General features: G+C 48.5%; 1 protein-coding gene across 3 annotated transcripts in view; it reads left to right on the top strand.

Annotated features, from left to right (window-relative positions):
- Positions 1-2,390: 2,390 nt before the first annotated feature.
- The window catches only part of GOLGB1 (golgin B1), a 72,458-nt gene continuing 53,675 nt past the window's right edge, over positions 2,391-21,173 (top strand). For 2 of the 3 annotated variants that reach the window (XM_081926650.1, XM_081926648.1), the window contains exons 1-13: positions 2,391-2,509; positions 7,906-8,010; positions 9,607-9,759; positions 9,962-10,105; positions 10,971-11,090; positions 12,484-12,606; positions 12,791-12,904; positions 14,464-14,860; positions 16,238-16,335; positions 16,500-16,590; positions 18,646-18,719; positions 20,612-20,705; positions 21,074-21,147. In XM_081926650.1, the coding sequence (XP_081782776.1) occupies positions 7,921-8,010; positions 9,607-9,759; positions 9,962-10,105; positions 10,971-11,090; positions 12,484-12,606; positions 12,791-12,904; positions 14,464-14,860; positions 16,238-16,335; positions 16,500-16,590; positions 18,646-18,719; positions 20,612-20,705; positions 21,074-21,147 (1,572 nt within the window). In that variant the 5' untranslated portion in view covers positions 2,391-2,509; positions 7,906-7,920. The remainder of the gene's footprint in view (positions 2,510-7,905; positions 8,011-9,606; positions 9,760-9,961; positions 10,106-10,970; positions 11,091-12,483; positions 12,607-12,790; positions 12,905-14,463; positions 14,861-16,237; positions 16,336-16,499; positions 16,591-18,645; positions 18,720-20,611; positions 20,706-21,073; positions 21,148-21,173) is intronic. The other variant, XM_081926649.1, reaches the window with a different exon arrangement.

The following is a 21,173-nucleotide window of genomic DNA, read 5'->3' as shown; positions in this document are numbered from 1 at the left end:
CGACTAAACAACAACAACAACAACAACAACACAATAGATGAATTGATAAAAGAGGCTATGGCAAAATGGGCAATAGACTTTGGGCATAATGTAGAATATGATGCATGGATCAAACTCTGGAATGAAAATTTAAAATTTACTGCATGCTCTACTTTAAAAGAGAATGTAATGGAAATGGTCTATCGCTGGTATCTTACTCTTACCAAACTAGCAAAAATGTACAGGACGAGTAGCAAAATCTGTTGGAAATGTAAAGAAAAGGACGGTGATTTTTACCACATGTGGTGGACATGTGATAAAATGAAAGAGTTTTGGGAATTGATCTATAATGAATTAAAAAAGATGTTTAAATATACTTTCCCAAAAAAGCCTGAAGAACTACTGCTAGGTTTGATAGGAGAGGATATTAAGAAGACAGACCAAAGACTATATATGTATGATACAACAGCAGCCAGAGTTTTGATAGCCCAAAAGTGGAAAACACAGGAGATACCGACTGTAAAGGAGTGGCAGACAAAGTTGGTCGAGGAAGCGGAACTAGCAAAACTGACACATAGGATTCGCAGTCAGGAGCAAACAAAGTACCAAAACGAATGGAGTAAATTTATGGTCTATATAAGTGAGAACTGTAGAAATTTGAAGACGTTAGCAGGACTGAAATAAATCTCATGTCATGGTTTAGTCTTTTACCAATGAAACTGTGAATTAAGGATTGGAATAAGAAAACCTGGGGAAGGGAAGGAGGGAAGTCAACGGCTCTATGGAGCATAAAGTAAGATAGATGTAAAAAGACTTGATATATTTGTTTGTTGGTGTTGGTGTATTTAAAATGAAAACTTAATAAAAAGCATTTTTTTTTAAAAAAAAAAGAGGCAGTCAGGAATCAGTCTGGTGAAGAGACACAATTGTCTCCTGCTGCTGCTGTGACAAGCTCCCCTTCGGCTTGGTCTTCCAGAACCAGGGGAGGCATGAAGAGGGCGAAGGAGAGGTGGGCTCTCAGGAAGGCGCAGCCTCCGATTGCTTGGGGGAAATTGCCCTGGAGAGGAAGAGACTTGTGGGTAGACAGGGATCTTCAGCCTCAGCAACTGACGACAGAGGGGGGAGAGGGGGCACCTGGGGAAAAAAACCAAACACATGTCAGTTCCTATTTGTTAATTTCACTCTCCACCACCAATAAAGAAACCTTTGCCAAAAAAACAAACCCTTCCCCATCAATAAGCCTGCCAAAAATGCTGTGTAATTAATTTTTTAAATATAATTTCTTATTAGTTTTTTTTAACATATCATTTTCAACAGTAATTAAACATACTTTTACAACTTATTCAAATTTTTGACTTCCGTCAATCCTGTCTGAAAATTTTCCAGTCTAATCTCTCAGTATGCAATCTTCTCTTCCCTATTACATTTCAAACTCATTACCAATATCTCTATCTTTTTTCTATTTTGTAACACTTCGTATATTTCTCCTTACAAAACTAGCGTAATTTGTTGATTACAGTTGCTCTTCAAATAGTTCATATACTTCCAATCTTCTGTAAATCCCTGGTCCTGCAGGTGTCAAATCCTTCCTGTCATTTTGTCCAATTCTGCAGAGTCCATTAATTTCGTCTGCCGTTCTTCTTTCGTCAGAATTTCTTCTTGTTTCCATTTCTGGGCTAACAATACTCTTGCCGCAGTGTAAAATGCTGTGTAATTTATTAGTTAATTGCTGTTAATTATTAACTGCCCTGGGACCCTGAGGGATGAAAGGTGATTTAAAGGTGAAGGTAATAAAAACAAAAGAATAATAATAAATCAACAGCAACAACAATTTATTTTGATATGAGAATAAGAAATTATTATTTTTATTATTAGCTAATTAATGGAATTTGAGTATAAATTTCACTTCAGAAATTGGCTCCTCCTCGCAATTTCTTTTTCATTCTACCTCATTAATATTAAGCGCATAATAGTTAAACTGCAGGCCCTGACATATTACCATAAATTACCATATGCAAAACCATTTCCCCGCCCCTCGGAGGGGGCGTGGCTTCCTCGCGGGAAGTTTCCGGAGTGAAGCGGCGCCTGGAAAGACAGCCGCCGTCGCCCGCCCACCCTGATTGGCCTACAACTTCAGACCCGCCTCCGCAGCGCGGCCGCTGATTGGTTTCCTGCGCCGGTGGAAGGGGGAGACTTCGCTTCCTGATTGGCTCCCTGCGTTTTGTTTTCGTGCGGCTCGCTTTGTGGGAAAGAGAGGGAGGAGGAGAGAGAATCCTGCCCTGCTGATTGGCGGACGCGCAGGTGGCGCGACGCGGCTGCGCCGGCCGCGGCGTCACCCCGGCAACGGCCCAAGCCCTGCGCTACGGTTGGAGGGGCGCTCCGTCCGTCTAGGAGCTTCCCGGGTTCTGATTGGACGAGAGGCGGGAGCTTGAAGGGAGCGACCCGGAAGCGCCGAGGGGGCAGAGACCAGGGCACTTCCGGTGCTGATGTGGCCGGAACCCGGAGAGGACGCGGGCTGAGGAGAAGAGCGGTGAGTCTGCTGCCGGGCCCGGCCAGGCAAGGCTGCCCCTCTCCGCCCAACCCCTGAGGGAGCTCGGCGAGCCCTTAGGCTGCTCCTCCGGAGGGGGGGGAGGGAGGGAGGCGCGCAGGCAGAAGTTCCACCGGTGCAGCTCAACGGCCGTTGAACTTCGGCCTGCTGTGCGGCTGCTAAAACCGCAGGGGGCGGCGGCACCAGCTCCTCCTCCTCCTTCTCTGTTGGAGGGAAGAAGGCAGAAGTCCAACAGGGGCAGCCTCAGGCCGGCGCAGGCATGGCTCAACTGGTAGAGCTTAATCTCGGCGCGTGGCTCAGAAAACCGGGGTCGGACTAGATGACCCTAGTGGTCCCTTCCCAATTCTGTGGACCTGCGGCATCCTCAGGCCAGCGTGGCTGCACCTGTTGAACCTCGGCCTGCTGAAGCTGGGAACGGAGGGGCAGGGGTGGGAAGCCACTCTCTGTGACCCCCACCCGGGAGCTGCCTTCTCAAAAGTGCCCACGGAACTGCCCAGCCTGGCATGTCCCTCACAGCAGATCCCTTCCTCTCTCCAGGCCAGGTTGCCATGAGCTCTGCATCCCTCTGCTCCTGTGTCTTTAACGGCGGCTTGGTCACCCTTCTCTCTGCTCCGCTTGCAGGCGTCTGCCCATCAAGGCACAGGAAAGGCCTTACTGTTTGGGAGCTCCATTTGGGTCTCTGTTGCCTTGCAGGTGTTCTTTAAAGGCAGCCTCCTCTTCTCAGTCTCTGTCCCTTGGACTTCCCATAAGCCGGAAACTGTTGGGACCCTCCGCTTGCCTTGCAGCAAGGTTTACTACTACTACTAATAATAATAAAAAATTATTATTTATAACCCTCTCATCTGGCTGGGTTTCCCCAGCCGCTGTGGGCTGCTTCCAACAAAATATTAAAATACAGTAGTCCATCAAACATTAAAAGCTTCCCTAAAGAGGGCTGAATTCAGATGTCTTCTAAAAGTCTGGTATTTGTTGTTCTAGCTTAGGGCCCCACTCCCTTGCCCCCCCCCCAAAAAAAATTTAAAGAAAAACAACACCTGGATGTACATTTCCAAAATATAAGATAACAAATTAGTAAAATAACACCTACATACAGCAACAGTGTTTTGTGTTGGGCGCCCTCCTGCTAGCCTGCTCCCTAAAATATCCCTGGTTTGCTCCTTTCTATATATAGGGTGCCTACATTCCGCATGGACTGGTTGCAGGGCTACATGTGCAAATGGCTTGAGACACCTACTGGGTCCATAAATGACCATATAGCATATATTCAACTCAAAAAAACAGCCACAATTTGTTGTGGACAACGGACAGCTGGATGTATAAAGGGCCTCATTACCTTCAGTAGCTTAGGGCCTCATCAAACCAAAATCTGGCTCTGTTGCCACCCCTGCAGGTGCTCTTTAAAGGCAGCCTCCTCTTCTCAGTCTCTGCCCCTTCGAGTTCCCATAAGCTGGAAATTGTTGGTACCTCTGCTTGTCTTAGATGGACACGGGTGGCGCTGTGGGTAAAAGCTTCAGCGCCTAGGACTTGCCGATCGAAAGGTCGGCGGTTCGAATCCCCGCGGCGGGGTGCGCTCCCGTCATTCGGTCCCAGCGCCTGCCAACCTAGCAGTTCGAAAGCACCCCCGGGTGCAAGTAGATAAATAGGGATCGCTTTCTAGCGGGAAGGTAAACGGCGTTCCGTGTGCTGCGCTGGCTCGTCAGATGCAGCTTGTCACGCTGGCCACGTGACCTGGAAGTGTCTGCGGACAGTGCTGGCTCCCGGCCTATAGAGTGAGATGAGCGCACAACCCTAGAGTCGGACACGACTGGCCCGTACGGGCAGGGGTACCTTTACCTGCTTGTCTTGCTGGTTCCAGTGCACCAGTTCGACAGCTCTCATGTGACTTGGGGTTGCTTTCACACTGCATGACATTAGCCTGGCTCTCAAGTAATGCACAAATGAGCAAATGTACTGGTTCCCTGAGAGCAGGTTGCAGCATCCCTCCCTCACCTGGGGCTAAGCCAGGAGTGAAACTAGCCATGAGCTGTAACTGTGGTTTGCTCTTGGTTTACCACCCATGGTTCGTCTTAAGTCATACCACAAAGCTGGGTTCACACATCATGCAGACCCAAACCACGGCTTAGCCTCTGATAGCGTTACAGCAGCAGTACCACAACCATCACCCCAGGAACCCGCACGTTTGCTTGCCTGCTCAAAGCCATGGCTTGGGTGAGCATTATATGCAAACTGGGCAGCTACGTTTGAAACCAGGAAGTGGCTAAAATGTTCCTTACGTTTGTAATCTTCCATTCTGTGCCAATGCAAACGAAGAGTGGGCTGTGGCCTCGGTTACTTTGACAAGCTGGAATTAAGCAAGGCGTGTTTTGTTCTATTTACTTATAAAAATATAGAGCGCTATTTCATTAAGAAAAAACTAAAAGCAGTTCACAACAGAAATAGCTAAAAACATGCGGTAAAAACGTACTAAAAGTTAAAAACAGGCATCAGTTAACCAGTGTGGAAAGATGTATTCTTACTTATGCCATTTTTAAAAGGTGGGTTTTTTGGGGGAGGGTGGGTGTTATTGGGTTGTTTTTTTGATTACTGTATTTTTCGCTCTATAAGACGCACCAGACCACAAGACGCACCTAGTTTTTGGAAGAGGAAAACAAGAAAAAAAATATTCTGAATCCCAGAAGCCAGAATAGCAGGAGGGATTGCTGCTTTCACTGCGCAGCGATCCCTCCTGCTATTCTGGCTTCTGGGATTCAGAATATTTTTTTTCTTGTTTTCCTCTTCCAAAAACTGCGCAGCGATCCCTCTTGCTGTTCTGGCTTCTGGGATAGCTACGCAGCCTACATTCGCTCCATAAGACGCACACACATTTCCCCTTACTTTTTAGGTTTTTAGGAGGGAAAAAGTGAGTCTTATAGAGCAAAAAATACGGTATGTATATTGTGGTTTTATGTTTTGATTTTATTCTGTGAACCACCCTGAGACCTCCGGGTATAGGACAGTGTATAAATTCAATAGATAATAATAATACTTGCCTGCTGAATCTCTGTTGACAGAGTATTCCGCAATACTGGGTGGGTGACACTAAAAGGCATGATTTCTCATTATCAAGTGATCTTTTCTTGATAACAATGCATAAACATTCTGGAAGAGCAGAAGCAGGTACCTCAGGCTTATTACCTTAATTAACCTTCTGCAGAGGAGTTGCCCCAAGGAATCTGTTTGGGTTGCCACTCACCTGGCCTGATGAATCACCCTCGCTGCTTACTTGACTGAAGGGCAGATTTGCAGAAGGCTCTGTGTTGGAAAACCACAGGTGTGCTGCCATGTGAGACAAAGAGGTATCTGATTCACCACCTCTAAGTGTAGCTTTCCTAGAGTGAAGTGCCGTAAAATGTAACGTTTCCCAAGCATGCATTTGTTGTAATTCATACAACAGCCCAGTAAGGTCAGCCAATATTATTATCCCCTTAATACAGGTAGCTGGGCAGCGATGTGGGGCAGAAAAGAAATCCCAGTGCTTGCTTTTTCTGTGGAAAATTTTCCAGTTTGTAAGTTCATTAGTAACAATCAATGAATGGTAATTTCAAATAAACGTTAGACAAATTTGGCAGTTTCAAGGTTTTGTAGTAAAACTGATGTGCTACGTTAGACCACTCTCTAGGGCAGGGGTAGGCAACCTAAGGCCCGGGAACCGGATCCGGCCCAATCACCTTCACAGTCTGGCCTGTGAACGGTCTGGGAATCAGCGTGTTTTTACATGAGTAGAATGTGTGCTTTTATTTAAAATGCATCTCTGGATTATTTGTGGGGTATAGGAATTCGTTCATATTTTCCCCCCAAAATATAGTCCGGCGCATCAAAAGGTCTGAGGGACAGTGGACTGGCCCATAGCTGAAAAAGGTTGCTGACCCCTGCCCTAGGGCTTCAGAACATTTCCTGTTGCAAATTTTACCCTATGCAAATCATCGTATTTGGCATAGGCAGTTCTCTCCCTGCTTCCTGAAAACCCACATCAGGTTAGGCAAAAGCTGAGAGGTCCTGGGTTGCCCAAGGCGGCACTTGGTGAGTCTTGGCAGACTTGGACCAGGGACTTGCTGATTCACAGCACAGTTTCTTGGCCACACTCATGCCAGTGAAGTCAAACAGAATTAACAGCTTCTGAGAAAGTTCTTGTTGCTCCCATGTTCAGCAGCCCCACCCAAAGCACCCAAGGCAGTTGAGCAGGAAACTCTTATCGTCAATGTCCGGGTAGCCTTTGCTGATGTGCTGGCTGGTGTTTCAGGAGCAGGCAGTGTCCCCTCTGCTTCCAGCAAGTCGGTTGTGCGTATCTGACCTGGGCAAGAACACCATTTATTGGAAAGTCAGGAAACTGTTTTTTATAAATAAAGGGTGAGGCAGCCGGAACAGGGAATCCCCTCCCTGCCACCGTTTAAAGGTACCTTCTAGCGGCAGTGTAGCTGGGGCCTTCCAATGCTGTTGGATTGCTGCTTCCACCACCCCTGACCTTTCACAGTGGGTCTGATGGGAGTTAGATTCAGACCATGAAGGTTGTAAAGCCTGTCAGGATATTTGGTTTTGATTCTGCAGCACTTGAAATGTCCATGTTTTGACTGCTGTAGGGAAGCAGTGTGGGTGTTGAGAATGCAGGTGATGAGATCTGGGAATCTGTTCGCTCAAGGCCGCTGCCTCTGCCCATCCTCCCTCTGCCTTTCAGGGTTTCTTGGTTCTGGTGCAGCAAGTTCAGGCTTGAAAGTCCGTCTTTGGAACATCCCAAGCGTAGTGTGCATTCCTCACTCACACATTTCTGTTTTTAAAATAATTTGTGGCCCATGGTTTACCTGAAAGGATAAATAAAAGGATTTGATTCCTTTTTCAGCTTCTGCAAGCTTCCTAGCCTAGTTGCTTGGAGGTAACTCTGTAGGCTGCCAGGCAGGGGCCCATTTAGAAACCTGTGTGAAGAAAGGATCTAAGGATATGTCCTTTACCCCATCTTCAGCTGTGAGGCACATTCCTGATTTCTGTAACCCAGTGAAGTGAATTTCCGGCTTCTGACCAAGGCAAACACTTGGCCTGAGGTGGGCTGGTTGTGTGTGTGTGTGTGTGTGTGTGTGTGTGTGTGTGTGTCATTCTGTTTCCATGGGGATGTTTCATCCTGGACAGCAGCAGATGGGGCTGTCCCTTATTCCATGCATGCTTGAGATGTCTGGATGCTTGATTCTGTGCGTGGCCTTGGGCAATAAGCAAGTTCTTCCTTGCCTCTTTTGCTACGACAGCATGGCGGAAGCACGTTCCCTGCGCAGCGACTAAACCTAGCCCCAAACCTTTCCCGTTTGTGTTTGTGCTGACATCCACTTTCTCCTCCTCTTTCTCTGTCCTGCAAGAGCTGGAGGCTCAAGATGCTGAGCCGCTTGTCGGGACTGGCCAACACTGTCCTGCAGGAGCTGTCAGGGGAAGGAGAAGCTGCGGAGGCTGCAGATCTGCCTGATGTAAGTAGCTTTTTCCCAGCCGAGGCCTGCTGCACAGTGGGAGTGGGGAAGGAAGGGTCTGCAGCATGCATGTGCTTCTCCCGAGTTGCCAGCTGGGCTAGGAGGTCCTGGCTGCACACAGGCAGCCGAAAACAAGGAGGGCATTTGTGCTCAAAGCCTGTGCCTTAAATTGTCTTGGAAACAGGCAGAAGACAGCATAAATACTGGTGATGAGATGCCTGAATTGTGGGGGATTGGACCAGATGACCCTTAAAATCCCTTTCCATGCTACAGCTCTGTGATTCTATAATGACCTGCGCCATACACACTAATTCTGTGAGAAGATGAGCTGCCACCTTCTGCACTGGCTCCTGGCTCCTCCATAGAGACCGTGGGGCATCATTAGTAGATAAGCCTCAGCTCTAAAGCCACCAGTCCGGAGGATCCCCACCCCCAGATGTGTTTTCAGTCCTGCCGTCCAAGCAGTATCACACCATTCAGAGCAGCTTCACACATGCACGTTCACTGCCTGCTTTCACACCCATTGTGTCCTTTAATGACCGATGGTCCACAGCTGAATACAGTGGTACCTCTGGATACGAATGGGATCCGTTCTGGAGCCCCGTTCGCATCCTGAAGTAAACGTAGCACGCGTCTGTGCGTGTGAGGGTCACGTTTTGCCACTTCCGCGCATGCGCGTGATGTCATTTTTGAGTGTCTGCGCATGCGCGAGCGGCGAAACCCAGAAGTAACGTGCTCCATTACTTCTGGGTTGCCGCGGAGTGCAACCCGAAAATACTTAACCTGAAGCTACTTCAGCCCGAGGTATGACTGTATGTGAATAGCGTCCTCTCAGAAGTGTGCCAATTGCGGCATCCCGCTAGTTCTGTCTGTGGTGCTTGGTTTGGGATGGCTCATTCATAGAAGCCATCACCTGGCGACCGCTGCATGAAGTGGACATCTTTGTGTGAAGCAGCCCTTGATTTCTCAAAGCTGTTTCTGATTCCTGCCCTCCGGGACTCTCAGAGCAAATCCACACCATACGTTTAAAACACGTCCAATGCACATTTAAGCCCATGACTACCTCCCCTCCCCACCGCCCCAAAATCCCAAGAGCTGGAGTGTGTTAAGGGTGCTGGGCATCACAGCTTGGTGAGGGGGAACTATCATTCCCAGAGTTCTTTGGGGAAGTCATGTGAAATGCCTATGGCAACATGAGAACAGGCCTTATCTGTGGTGGCTTCCCATTTGTGGAACGCTCTCCCCAGGAGGGCCCACCTGGCATCTTCATTACATATCTTTAAGTGCCAGGTGAAAACATGTGCCAGGTGAAAACATTTCTCTTCAACCAGGCCTTTGGCTGATTAAAGCGTGTATGGCTTTTTAAAAAATGTGTTTGGGTGGGAGTTTTTTGGTATTATGTTATGTGTTTTGCGCTTTTATTCTGTAAACTGCCTTGTGATCTTTGGATGGAGGGCAGTGTGTACATTTTATAAACAAAAATAATAATACGGTGCGGATCTTCCGCCGCCAGATGTTTAGTCCTAGGGATGAAGCCAGATGTTGGGTCCTTTGGCCACGGCGTTGTTACACAGAGTTCTTCTTGTTACCCCGCAGGGGCCGGTCCTGGAGCCCAGCCAGCAGAATGGGGAGGAGAGGCCAGAGGACGTTCTGGAACGGCTGGGCCACATGGAGAGGCTGGTGGCGCAGCTGAAGGACCTGGTGCGTGAGAAGGATGCTCAGCTACGGCAGAAGGATGTTCTGCTACAGGTATCATTCCTCTGTGGGAGGCATCACTCCTCAACTCTTCCCCAACGGGGAACCTTTCGTCTGCTGCGACGCTTAAAATGGCAAAACCGAGATGGGGGTCAGGAGGCCATTGAGCCCAGCCTCTTGACCCACTGCAGGGCCTTGGCTCACGTCAGCCTTTGAACATGCTGTCATTCCTGAATGTAAAAATTCCCTCCTCTAGGAAGAAAAGCAGGCTGCGGAAGCCAAGCTGCGGAAGCTGAAACTGCAGGCCAAAGCTAAGCTGGCATCTCAGAGCAAGCGCCTCGAGCAACTTTCAGAACAGGGAGCAGCATCTCCCGCAACGGACCCTCTTTCTTCCACAAAGGTGAGACTAGCCAGCCTCCTGGTCCAGAATGCTTATTCTGCTTTCTATATGGCACACCTTTTTATTTCTGGACCTCACCTGCCCTCTGTACTCTCAGAAGCCATTCTTTGCCCTGAGAAGTAGCTCAGCCACACAGCCGGTTGCTGAAACACTTTTGTCCCTATCGCTGCTTGTGTCTCTTGTCTGCTAAGCCGCGGCGGACGTTAGTGAGCTGCATGGACCTGAGATCCTCCCACATTGCCATGAAGTCCTTGCTTAGGTCGCCTCTGGCTTCTGATTTGCTTCCCCAGGTACCTCTCAACAAACTCCTCTCCCCAGCAGTGAGGACTGGCAGCGTGCCTCTTTTCACATCTAGAAAGCTTTAGCTACAAGATTAAATTACGAAGAGCCCAGGGAAAACCCATGTTAGTGTCCTTTTTTTAAAAAAATATATTTTAATTAATTTTCCTATAAAAAAAAAACATCCAGTTAACATATCCAATCATAATCCAATTAAAACGAAAAACTAAAATAAAAAAAGACCAAGTTATAATCCAAATTGTATTTGTTGATTTTTCGGGGCTCCGCATAGTCTGGACCTGTGAAGCATATCTCCAAATCTCATACCTGTCTCTCCTCGTTGTTTCCATATCTTCCACATCCCGATTTTAACGCTTTAAAGTTCTCCGTCCCTGGCTCTACAATTCTCAATCATGTCAGATATCATATATCCTTTCAAAGCCATGTTTGTGTTCTAATAAAGCTAATGCGTTAAAAAATACTCAGAAGTGTTTGGCCAGTGGGTTGACCGAACCTCCTCTTTCCCAGTCAGAAGTATGCTGTTCACAGATCACTCCCTTTCAGTAACTTGCTGCCTCCTTTTCAGAGTGACCAAGGGACACGTGATGAGCGGGAAGAGGAGACAGAGCTTCTGCAAAGGCGGTGTCGGGAGCTGCAGGAAGAGCTGGAGGCAAAAACAAGAAGCCTGGAGGAAGCACAGGCCCAGGTAGGGAGGAAACAACAACAACAACAAACAACAACAACAACAATTATTTATTCTCTGCCCACTCTGGGTGGCTCCCAACACAATATTAAAAACCACGATAAAACGTCAAACATCAGGAGGAGGTTGTGGAGGCTTTTTGCCGTATCTTAGTTGCTTCTTTTGGCATTCTGGGACTCATTTGAGCAAGGGCAGAGTTGGGCCAGGACCTAAGAGACCAGGATACAAATCCCATGAAGCTCACCGCGTCGCCTTGGGAGTCTGTCGCTTCCTCTCAGCCTAACCTACCTCACAGGGTTGCTGTGGGGGTTAAATGAGGAGGGAGAGAACCACGTACGCCACCTTGAGCTCCTTGCAGAAAAAGGTGAAATGTAAATGCAATAAATAAATAAATGGAACTCTCTGTACGTTGAGTTGGGTCGTGGCCACCTCCTGCCACTGGCTTCTCAGCAGTTTATTCTGAGATGCGTTCAAAGGTAATGCCTCAGCGCATTGAACAGCACAGACATAAGGAGATACTTCTTCAAATGGCACATAGTTTAACTATTGAACTCCCATCTGCAGGAGGCAGACTTGGTTGACTGTTGGAGAGGATTCGGCGATTCGAATCCCTGCGACGGGGTGAGCTCCCGTTGCTCAGTCCCTGCTCCTGCCAACCTAGCAGTTCGAAAGCATGTCAGAGTGCAAGTAGATAAATAGGTACCACTCTGTCGGGAAGCTAAATGGTGTTTCCATGCATTCTGGTTTCCGTCACGGTGTCCCTTTGCGCCAGAAGCGGTTTAGTGATGCTGGCCACATGACCTGGAAAGCTGTCTGCGGACAAACGCCGGCTCCCTTGGCCTGAAAGCGAAACAAGCACCGCAACCCCAGAGTCGTTCGCGACTGGACTTTACTGTCCAGGGGTCCTTTACCTTAACCTTAGGCCACATCAAAGTGCAAGTAGATAAATAGGTACCTCTCTGGCGGGAAGGTAAATGGCATTTCCGTGCGCTGCTCTGGTTTGCCAGAAACGGCTTAGTCATGCTGGCCACATGACCCAGAAGCTGTACACCGGCTCCCTTGGCCAATAAAGCGAGATGAGGGCCGCAACCCCAGAGTCGGCCACAACTGGGCCTAACGGTCAGGAGTCCCTTTACCTTTACTAGCTACAAAGGCTATGTTCACTATTGGAGGGAGTTTGCCTCTGAACGCCAGTTTCCGAGGGATCACAAGCGGGGAGGATAATTTTGTTGCCTGATAATTTTCAGGTCCTGTCTGTGGGCTTCCCATAGACAGGTTGCTGGACTTGATTTAAAATACTAATATGAGTTTCTTCGCTCCTTGAAAATCCTTTTTGACTCCCAAGGCACAGGGCATTCCTGCTAGCAGCTTTTTAACTTGTGTATTCTCTTGGCAGCTCAGCGCTCTGCAAGAGGAGGTTCAGAAGAAGGACTCTCTCCTGAAGGAACAGGCCCACCAGCACCAGGCTGAATTGCACCAGCTAGCCGCCCGTTCGGACCTGGAAGCAGAAATGCAGCAGGTGTGTTGGCAGAGGTTTGGGGGTGAGGGGTGAGATACGCGCTCCAATCTGGGCCAGTAAAAGGCATTGGAGGGCTCAGGCGAGGAGAGCCAGAGACAAAGAAGCCCGCAAGTGAAAGGTCCGTGCTGTGATCTCTGGATTTGTGCCTCTGAGCCTGGCAAAACTGGTGTTCTCTCTGTCTCAGAACCTGCGGCTGTTGCAACGGAAGCTGGAGGAGCAGGAGGCAGCCTTGCTGGGGCGGACGCAGGTGGTGGAATTGTTGCAGCAGGAGCTGAACGTTACCGAAGAGCAGAAACAGGTACTCGCATTCAGGACGATGAGAGCTGGAAGGGGCCAGAAGTTTCCACTCCCTTTGCTGCAAAACAGGACTCTTCCCATCCTTTGGCTGTTGGTGGATGGTACCACTAAACCTGGATCCCAGTGTGTGACAAGCTGTGTTGCAGCACGTTCTGGCCCAGGGGTCAGCAAACCTTTTCAGCAGGGGGCCGGTCCACTGTCCCTCAGACCTTGTGGGGGGGCCGGACTATTTTTTTTGGGGGGGGAATGAACAAATTCCTATGCCCCACAAATAACCCAGAGATGCATTTTAAATAAAAGAAACACATTCTACTCATGTAAAAACACCAGGCAGGCCCCACAAATAACGCAGAGATGCATTTTAAATAAAAAGGCACATTCTACTCATGTAAAAACACCCTGATTCCCGGACCATCCGCGGGCCGGATTGAGAAGGGCCTTAGTTTGTCTACCCATGTTCTAGCCAATTGTCCACAGAGCAAATACCATATTTTCCGTGTATGACACTCCTATTTTTTGGGGAGGGGATTGAGCAGAGTTGTTGAGCTTTTTTGCGGGGGGGGGGGGGGAACGACCGCCGCAACTCACTCTGCAGCCACCTCCATCAATCGTTTGAACGCACACCGCCAACAACCTGCATGCACACTAGATGCAACCGCAGCTGATTGCATGCACGCCTTGCCACATCAACCAATCACAGGCCCATTCGGCGCTGCCAGTCTCCTCCTGGCTGCTGCCACGAATCGCACGTCCTCCCTCTGCTATCCGTGTATAAGACGGCCCACAATTTTTGCCTGTTGTTTCTAAGGAAAACATCTTATACACGGGAAAATACGGTAGTCACAGCATATCAGCATTTCAGGGAAGTCACATACATCAGCGTAAAGGAGGAGACTTCCCCCCTCCAAGACTCCAGGGGGAGAATTCTCTATAGACTGTTGACAATGTCTCTGTGACATTTAATTCTGCAGTACAATACAATCGCATCTTACTACAGTGGTACCTCGGTTCTCAAACGTCTCCGTTGACGAATGTTTCGGAACCCGAATGCCAAAAACATGGTAGTAAATGCTTCTGTTTTTGAACGGCTTCTGCTGCGTGTTTTTCAATTTTCTCAGTGGAATTCGCCGGTTGCCCTTTGTGCCTCGGTTTTCGAACGTTTCAGAAGTCGAACGGTCTTCTGAAATGGATAACGTTCAAGAACCGAGGCATAAGAATACAAGATGAAACACAAAATGCACAAAACAAATTCACAAACCAATAACTCCCCTTCCACAAACATATTGAAAAGGATATAGGATGTCAAACAGCCAAAGGCCTGATTAAAGAGGAACTTCTTTGCCTGGAGCTTAAAGGTGCATAATGAAGGCAACAGCTGAACATCCTAGGGGAGAACATTCCACAAACGGGGAGCCATTGCAGAAAAGGCCCTGTTCTTGTGTTGCCAGCCTCCGGACCTCTCGAGGGGGAGGCACACGGAAAAGGTCTTCCCAGGGTTCTGTGCATGCACAAAAATCGCTTTGCACCCCTGACAGGCGTGTTTTCTCTTTTCTTCCCAAGGTCCTCTCGGAGAGACTCCAGAAGGTGGAGGAGGAGCTGGATTCCCTGCACAACACCTCTGCTTCCGAGAGGCAGGAGTCCCAGAGCCTGGTGGAGAGGCTGGAACTGGAACTGGCAGAGCAGAAGCTGGCCTCCCACCGCTCACAGGAGGAGGTGCAGCGGCTCTCTCAGGAGCTCGCCCAAACGAGGGCGGACTGCGAGCGCCAGAGCCGAGATGCGGAGGAGAGACACGTGCGGGAAATGGCAGAGAAGGGCCAAGAGATTGCTGCGCTCCAAAGAGCAGAGCAGGATTTGCGCTCCAGCCACGAGGCTCTGCAGTCGGAGAACGCCCACCTGCGGCAGAATGCAGAGCGGCCACCGGAGCACTCCTCCGAGGATGGCTCTTTGGCACAGCAAGGTCAGGAAGCAAGCCTTTGTCTGCAGAGATCAAGGGGTTAATGGAAATAGGCCTGAATTCTTGAAAGGACAAATTCTGGAACCTTGGGAGGAGGGAGGGAGCAGTTTTTCCAGCTTTGCTTCTGTTCACTGTGTTGGAATGATCAGTCCTAGATACATTGGTACCTCTGGTTGCGAACGGGATCTGTTCCGGAGGCCCATTTGCAACATGAAAGGAATGCAAACCGCAGCAGTGCATCTGCGCATGCGAGGGTTGTGATTTGCCGCTTCTGCGCATGCACATGAAACCCAGAAGTAACCCTTTCCGGTACTTCTGGGTCGCCATGGGGCGTAACCTGAAAGAATGTAAAATGAAGCGGACGTAACATGAGATTTGACTGTATTTGTTCTTCTGTTGTTTTTTTTAAAATTACATTTATAAACCACCTTTTCCTCTAAGGCGCTCAAGGTGGTGTACATGGTACTAGGACCCTCCTACCCTCATGTAGGACCCTGGCAGAGACACATGCCTGACTGGCATGTTCTCTCCCTCCTGGTCGATTGGGAGCTTCAAAAGCCACCTTCAGCCTGAACATCACAGCGACCAAGAGGCATCAGCACACTTACAATCCTGCAGAGTATTTGCAGTTTGCGTAACAGAACTCAGTAGCACAGCATTTTGGCTAATCTAGGTTTATTTACATATAATACCCTCGGAGCATTCTGACTCAGCTCCTTCCTTTTTCTCATCAGGCAGCAAAGAGAGAAAGAACAAAGGACAATAGTCCCACTTCACGGAACGCAGTAACATAAACATTCTCTCTCTGTCACTTTCCACTATGTGGAATGAAAACGTACACCGTCATGTGATAGACAACAATCTCATGACTGCGAACACGGAGCAAGAATCCTAACACGTGGTTCACCTTCCCCCCTCCATTTTATCCTCACAACAACCCAGTGAGGTGGGCCAGGTGGCTGGCCCAAGGTTGCCAAGCAAATTTCATGGCCGAATGAGGATTCGAACCCTGGTCTCCCAGGCCCTTGTCTGACACTAGTTACGTTGTTTGAGGCTTGAGTTTGGCAGCATTTGGGGGGTTTGCTTGGGACGGCGGTGGTGCATTGGTTTGAGGAACAGGTCAGCTTGCAGACCCGCCATCTTGATTGCTGTGCCTTTTGGCAGCCTTTGTCTCCAGGCTGTTGAAAGTGGACCCGAGGGCAGCTCTCCGAATGGAAGCTTGTCCTTCTTTTACAGAGTGAAAGCTGAGTCCTGGTGACCCCCACTCATTGACATAAAAGCAAATCCCGCAAGTGTAAGGTGCAGGATAACACAGCCCTTTGTTGTCGCTGGGGCAGAAGAGGTGGCTGGGAAATTAACTTTCCTTGTTTGTTTCCCCAGGGGAGCTCCCAGAAAGGCCCAAGGAGTCTGACCATTCACAGGCCGAACCCAAATCACTTACAGCTCAGGAAGCAAAGCAGTTGTCTACGCCGAGCGAGGTAACTGCTTCCCCAAGGCCCCAGCGAACCAAGGAGGGGGGCAGACCAGCCTGTTTCTGGCTCCCGCCAGCTGTGCATGTGTCCCTTCATCAGTTCATTCCATCTATTTCCGACACCAATCTGCAAAAGTTAATTTGTGTTCCATGTGTCTTTCTGCTCTCTAGCTGGCCACTGGAGAGGACGCAGCAGCTTTTGCAAGAAATGCCTGGCAAGATGAGCAGCGCAAGACTCTGGAAGCTCTGCAAACTGAAAATGGTACCTTTTGTCCTCTTCTTTCACCACTTTCCACCTTCTAAAACCTGTTTGTGATCTGCTTTCTCCAGCCAGGGCTGTGTGGCTTCCCCCCAGGAATCCCGTATAAATAGATTAAGATGAAGAGCAACTGCTAATGGTTCCAGGGGAAGGGAGAAGAGCTAGGGGGTTCAGTGGGCTGGAGGATGATGATACTGATAAATATACCACCCTTAATCCAAAGAACATACCTTACACAGCATAATCGTAAGAACATAGTACAGAGTATAACAATACACAGCATATTAATAAAATAATAATCAAAACAGCTCCCTCCACCTTTAATAGGCAAGAGGTTATTTAAGGCCTGGGCAAAGAGTAATGTTTTTTTCCTAACACCTAAAGACATGCAGTGATGGCGCCACGCGAACCTCTTTGGGGAGAGCACTCCACAACTAGGGAACCACCACAGAATAAGGCCCCGTTCTCCCTCTTGGGAAGGGGGAAAATAGAGAAGGGCCTCGTATGATAAGACGCTGAGTTTTTGTCCAGCTTTCCAGCCCCTCTCCTTTGCAAGGGCCCAGGGTTGTGGGTAGATGGCACCCTTAAAAAGAAACTAACCCCCAACAGTGTATTCAGTGGAACACTCACTGAACCCAGTTAAAATTCCTGTCTGCTGGCTTGCGTGTGGCCAACCAAAAGCCAACCCAGTTCTTGAGTCCTGTGCTCCAACTTGGACTTCGCCTCTTGGATCAGGGCCTTCCAAGGTCTCTATGCACACACACATCGCTTGTGTCTGCTGATCTTGTACAGGGTTTGCACACAGCCGGGATAATTCAGAGTGTTCTTGGCAGAGATCTTGACACAACCAGACTCCTGAGAGATTACGATAATCATGTTTGTTGCAGTGCAAGTGGGTGTTTGCGCTTGGAGGGGGCGGTACTGTTCTATTGTTAAGCTGGATGGGTTTTTAAGATTTCACATGCAGATGTGTGTGTTTTTAAGGCAACAGCTAAATAGACCCTTAACAACCTTGCAAGGGAGAGGCCCCCTGTTCTCCTGTGATCCACCTCTTCAAAGCAAGTGGATTCTGCTAGTTGAGAATTCAGGAAGGCAGGCTCAGCAACAGGCAGAGCACCCCAATTTGAGACTTTTTTATCTTCAGGGCCAAAGAGCAGATCATTTCATAGAAGTTTATGGAGTGGTGTGTGGCATGGAGAGTACTAGGACTCAGGGACATCCTAGGAAGCTGAATTGGGACGCGGGTGGCGCTGTGGATTAAACCACAGAGCCTAGGACTTGCCGATCAGAAGGTCGGCGGTTCGAATCCCCGCAACGACGGGCTGAGCTCCTGTTGCTCGGTCCCTTCTCCTGCCAACCTAGCAGTTCGAAAGCACGTCAAAGTGCAAGTAGATAAATAGGTACCGCTCCAGCAGGAAGGTGAACGGCATTTACGTGCGCTGCTCTGGTTCGCCAGAAGCGGCTTAGTCCTGCTGGCCACATGACCCAGAAGCTGTACGCCGGCTCCCTCGGCCAATAAAGCGAGATGAGGGCCGCAACCCCAGAGTCGGTCACGACTGGACCTAACGGTCAGGGGTCCCTTTACCTTTAGGAAGCTGAATCTTTGAAGATTCGAGGCAGATAAAACCCCAACCCTTCTTCATAGTTAAACTATGGAACTTGTTCCAAAGGTGAAAGGGGATGGCCTCAACCTGGATGGCTTTAAACGCAATGCAGGCAAATTCATGATTATGCTAATAACCCAAGTCTCCTTTAAATTCCCTGAAATGCTCCCCTCCCAGTCTTCCCGTCCTCATCCTTTCCAGAGAGCCTCAATCCTGGTGAGCTTTTACTTTCCCTTGAGAAATCGTCACTCTTGAGAAGCATGTCCCGGTGCCATCACCTCTTCCAGGACATCTTGTAACCCTCCTTTCTCTAGAGAGGATATGAGCTCATGGCCTGGCCTGACACCACTCCATTTACAGCTCTGACCCCAAACTCTGGCCTCCTTCCAGATCCCGCTTCCTCCTTGGCTGCTGCTTCTGATTAACACCTCTCCTCCCTCGTCTCCCTTTTCAGAGACCCTCCGCTCCAAAGTTGCCATGCTGGAAAAGAGGCTCGAATTCCCTGTGGTTTCGGCAGAGTCAAACCAGGTAAACTGCGAGCAAAAGTAGAATGGACGAAGAAGCCCTGCTAGTAGGCTAAGCACCTGGCCTGAGAACGGCTCCTGCTAAGCTGCCCTCTTGGCTGCACTCGGCAATCCTCTTTGCTGGGTTATTATTAGGAGGCTTAATATGGGACACACAGAGAGAGAATGCTTAGGAATTTCACCTGGAGTTTTGCCCACCCTCTTAACTGGGCTTTCAGAGCACTGCTGTTGCGTCCTCAGAGGTGACCCTTCTCCCCTTGTGTTTCCCTTACGTTTGATAATAATAATAAATAATAAATTTTTATTTATACCCTGCCCTTCCCGGTTCAGAAACCAGGCTCAGGGAGCAGCTAACAACAAATTTTCCTGTTCGTTAAGTCTTCCAATGTCCCCTTTCATCTGTCTACAAAACAATTGAAGACTGATTGCAATTGCCATGCCTAGCTGATTCTCTTTTCATGCATACACAACAGCCACAATGGATTCTAACAGTTTACTCTTTCATAGGTACCACGTACAGTACCTAAAAGTATCTAGTTCTGTACTGTATAAGACAGGTACAGGCCTTTTCAGTTTAGCTAGGAAATAGACTCAAAACGGAACAATCAAAATGCAGTTTTATGAAATTATTATTTTCTCCAGCACCAGCTGGGTCAGACCAATGACCTCGTTCAGCATCCTGTTCACAGTGGCAAACCGGGTGCCCCCAAGGGAAACCTGAAAGGAGACCCAAGCGCAAGAGTCCTCTCCCCTCCTGTGCCTTCCGTCAACTGGAATTCAGAAGCATCGCTGCCTCTGGTTGTGAGGGCAGAGCAGAGCCATAAATGGCTAGTAGTAGTAATAATAATAATACTACTACTACTAATAATAATAATAATAATAATAATAATTTATTCATACCCCACCCTTCCCGGTTCAGAAAACCGGGCTCAGGGCGGCTAACAACAAATTTAAAACACTTAATTGATGCAGCAAAAAACAGCATAAAATACAGTATAAAGCATGAATAACAATAAATTCAGAAATCAATTTAGGGGGAAAATCCATCCAATAAACATTAGATGATCACCAGGCTAGCTGGCTAAATTAGTCCTCTTTGGGCCAGCGAGGAGACCAGGGGAGAATGAGCTGTGGGATCCCAGAGCAGGTGATCTTCATAAAAAGAGGCTTCAGGCTCAGCAGAGCAAAATATCCTCCTATCTGCAGGCAGGGGAGCCATGAGATTTGGTCAGTGATGAGTCACAACAGTCAAGAAGGGCCGTAGAAAGGCTTCTCGCAAGGAGCTTTGAGGGTGTGGCAAATGGTTGCTGCAGGAGGGGAACGAATCCACTAGGAAAAACAAAGCTGTGTTAAAAAGAGAGCACCAAGCTGAGGTTATGAGAATTCTTCATATACAGTCGGCTTGTCCCCTTGATGTGGGGGAGACAGTTTCTAGTGCTGAAGCCAGTCTGATGGTTGGTAAAACTCGAGACCAGTTTACCTATGAGATCAGCTTACCCCACACACGCCTAGTCCTCCGCTTCAATCGGCAGAGCTGGCGCTGTGCGACAAAAAACTCGATATTTTAGTAAGGCAGCACCTACACTTTGGAACTCCCTGCCGATTGATAGCCGGTAGCGCCGTCACCAAACTCTTTTTGGCGACTGCTAAAAGCATTGTTGTTTAGACAAGCCTGCTCAGATCTTTAGAAAGTAGATACGAATTTTAATCTGCTTTTAGTCCATGGTTATTTTGAAAGTTTAAATTTATTGTTCTTAATTTATTATTTCTTTTTTTTTGTATAAGCTGCTTTGAGGTGTTTGGTAGTTGTTGTTTTTTTTACAATCGAGCAGTATACAAATTTTATAAAATAAATAATAATAAAACGCTTCCCTCTCTCTTCTCTTTTTTCCCCAGAAGGTCAGCTGTGCTGAAACAGGCGTTGAAATGCAATCTCAGGGGGCTTTGGGGCTGCCGTCTGGAGTTGATGACCCCTCCCCTGGGCCTGGCAGTAAGCATCTCGAAGCTGTGTGTTGCAGGCATTGAGGTGGGGAGGCACTTAGGGGGCAGGTGGAGGGGCCTCGGGTGGCCTGCTCTCGCCTTCCCACAAGTGGGGAGCCACCGCAGAAAAGGCCTCGGGACCTCTCACAGAGGGAGCACACGAAGAAGGGCATCAGGGGATAATGGCAGGGGCTGAGTCAGTTCATATGGAGAGAGGGGATCCTTGACGTATTGCGGTCCTGAGCCGTTTAAGGCTTTGTAGGTCAAAACTGTCACTTTGAAAAAATCAATAGCAATAATTTAAAACTTTCAAATAGTTGAGAGTGCCACAAAGCTGGCTTTTTCTGCAGCTGACTCTCTCCTGTGTTCTTTGGCTAGGTGTGCCTGACGGTCTGGGAAGCAACAGCGTTGAAGGCCTCTGCTCACCAGACGATCCTGTTGCCTTAGCTCAGGTAGGAACCAGAACCACCCCCCACCG

The sequence above is a fragment of the Podarcis melisellensis genome (genome assembly GCF_964234715.1).
Source record: "Podarcis melisellensis genome assembly, chromosome: 10".
Lineage (NCBI taxonomy): Eukaryota > Metazoa > Chordata > Lepidosauria > Squamata > Lacertidae > Podarcis > Podarcis melisellensis.
Note: the sequence above shows the minus strand (reverse complement) of the source record. Positions and strands in the feature narration are given on the sequence as shown.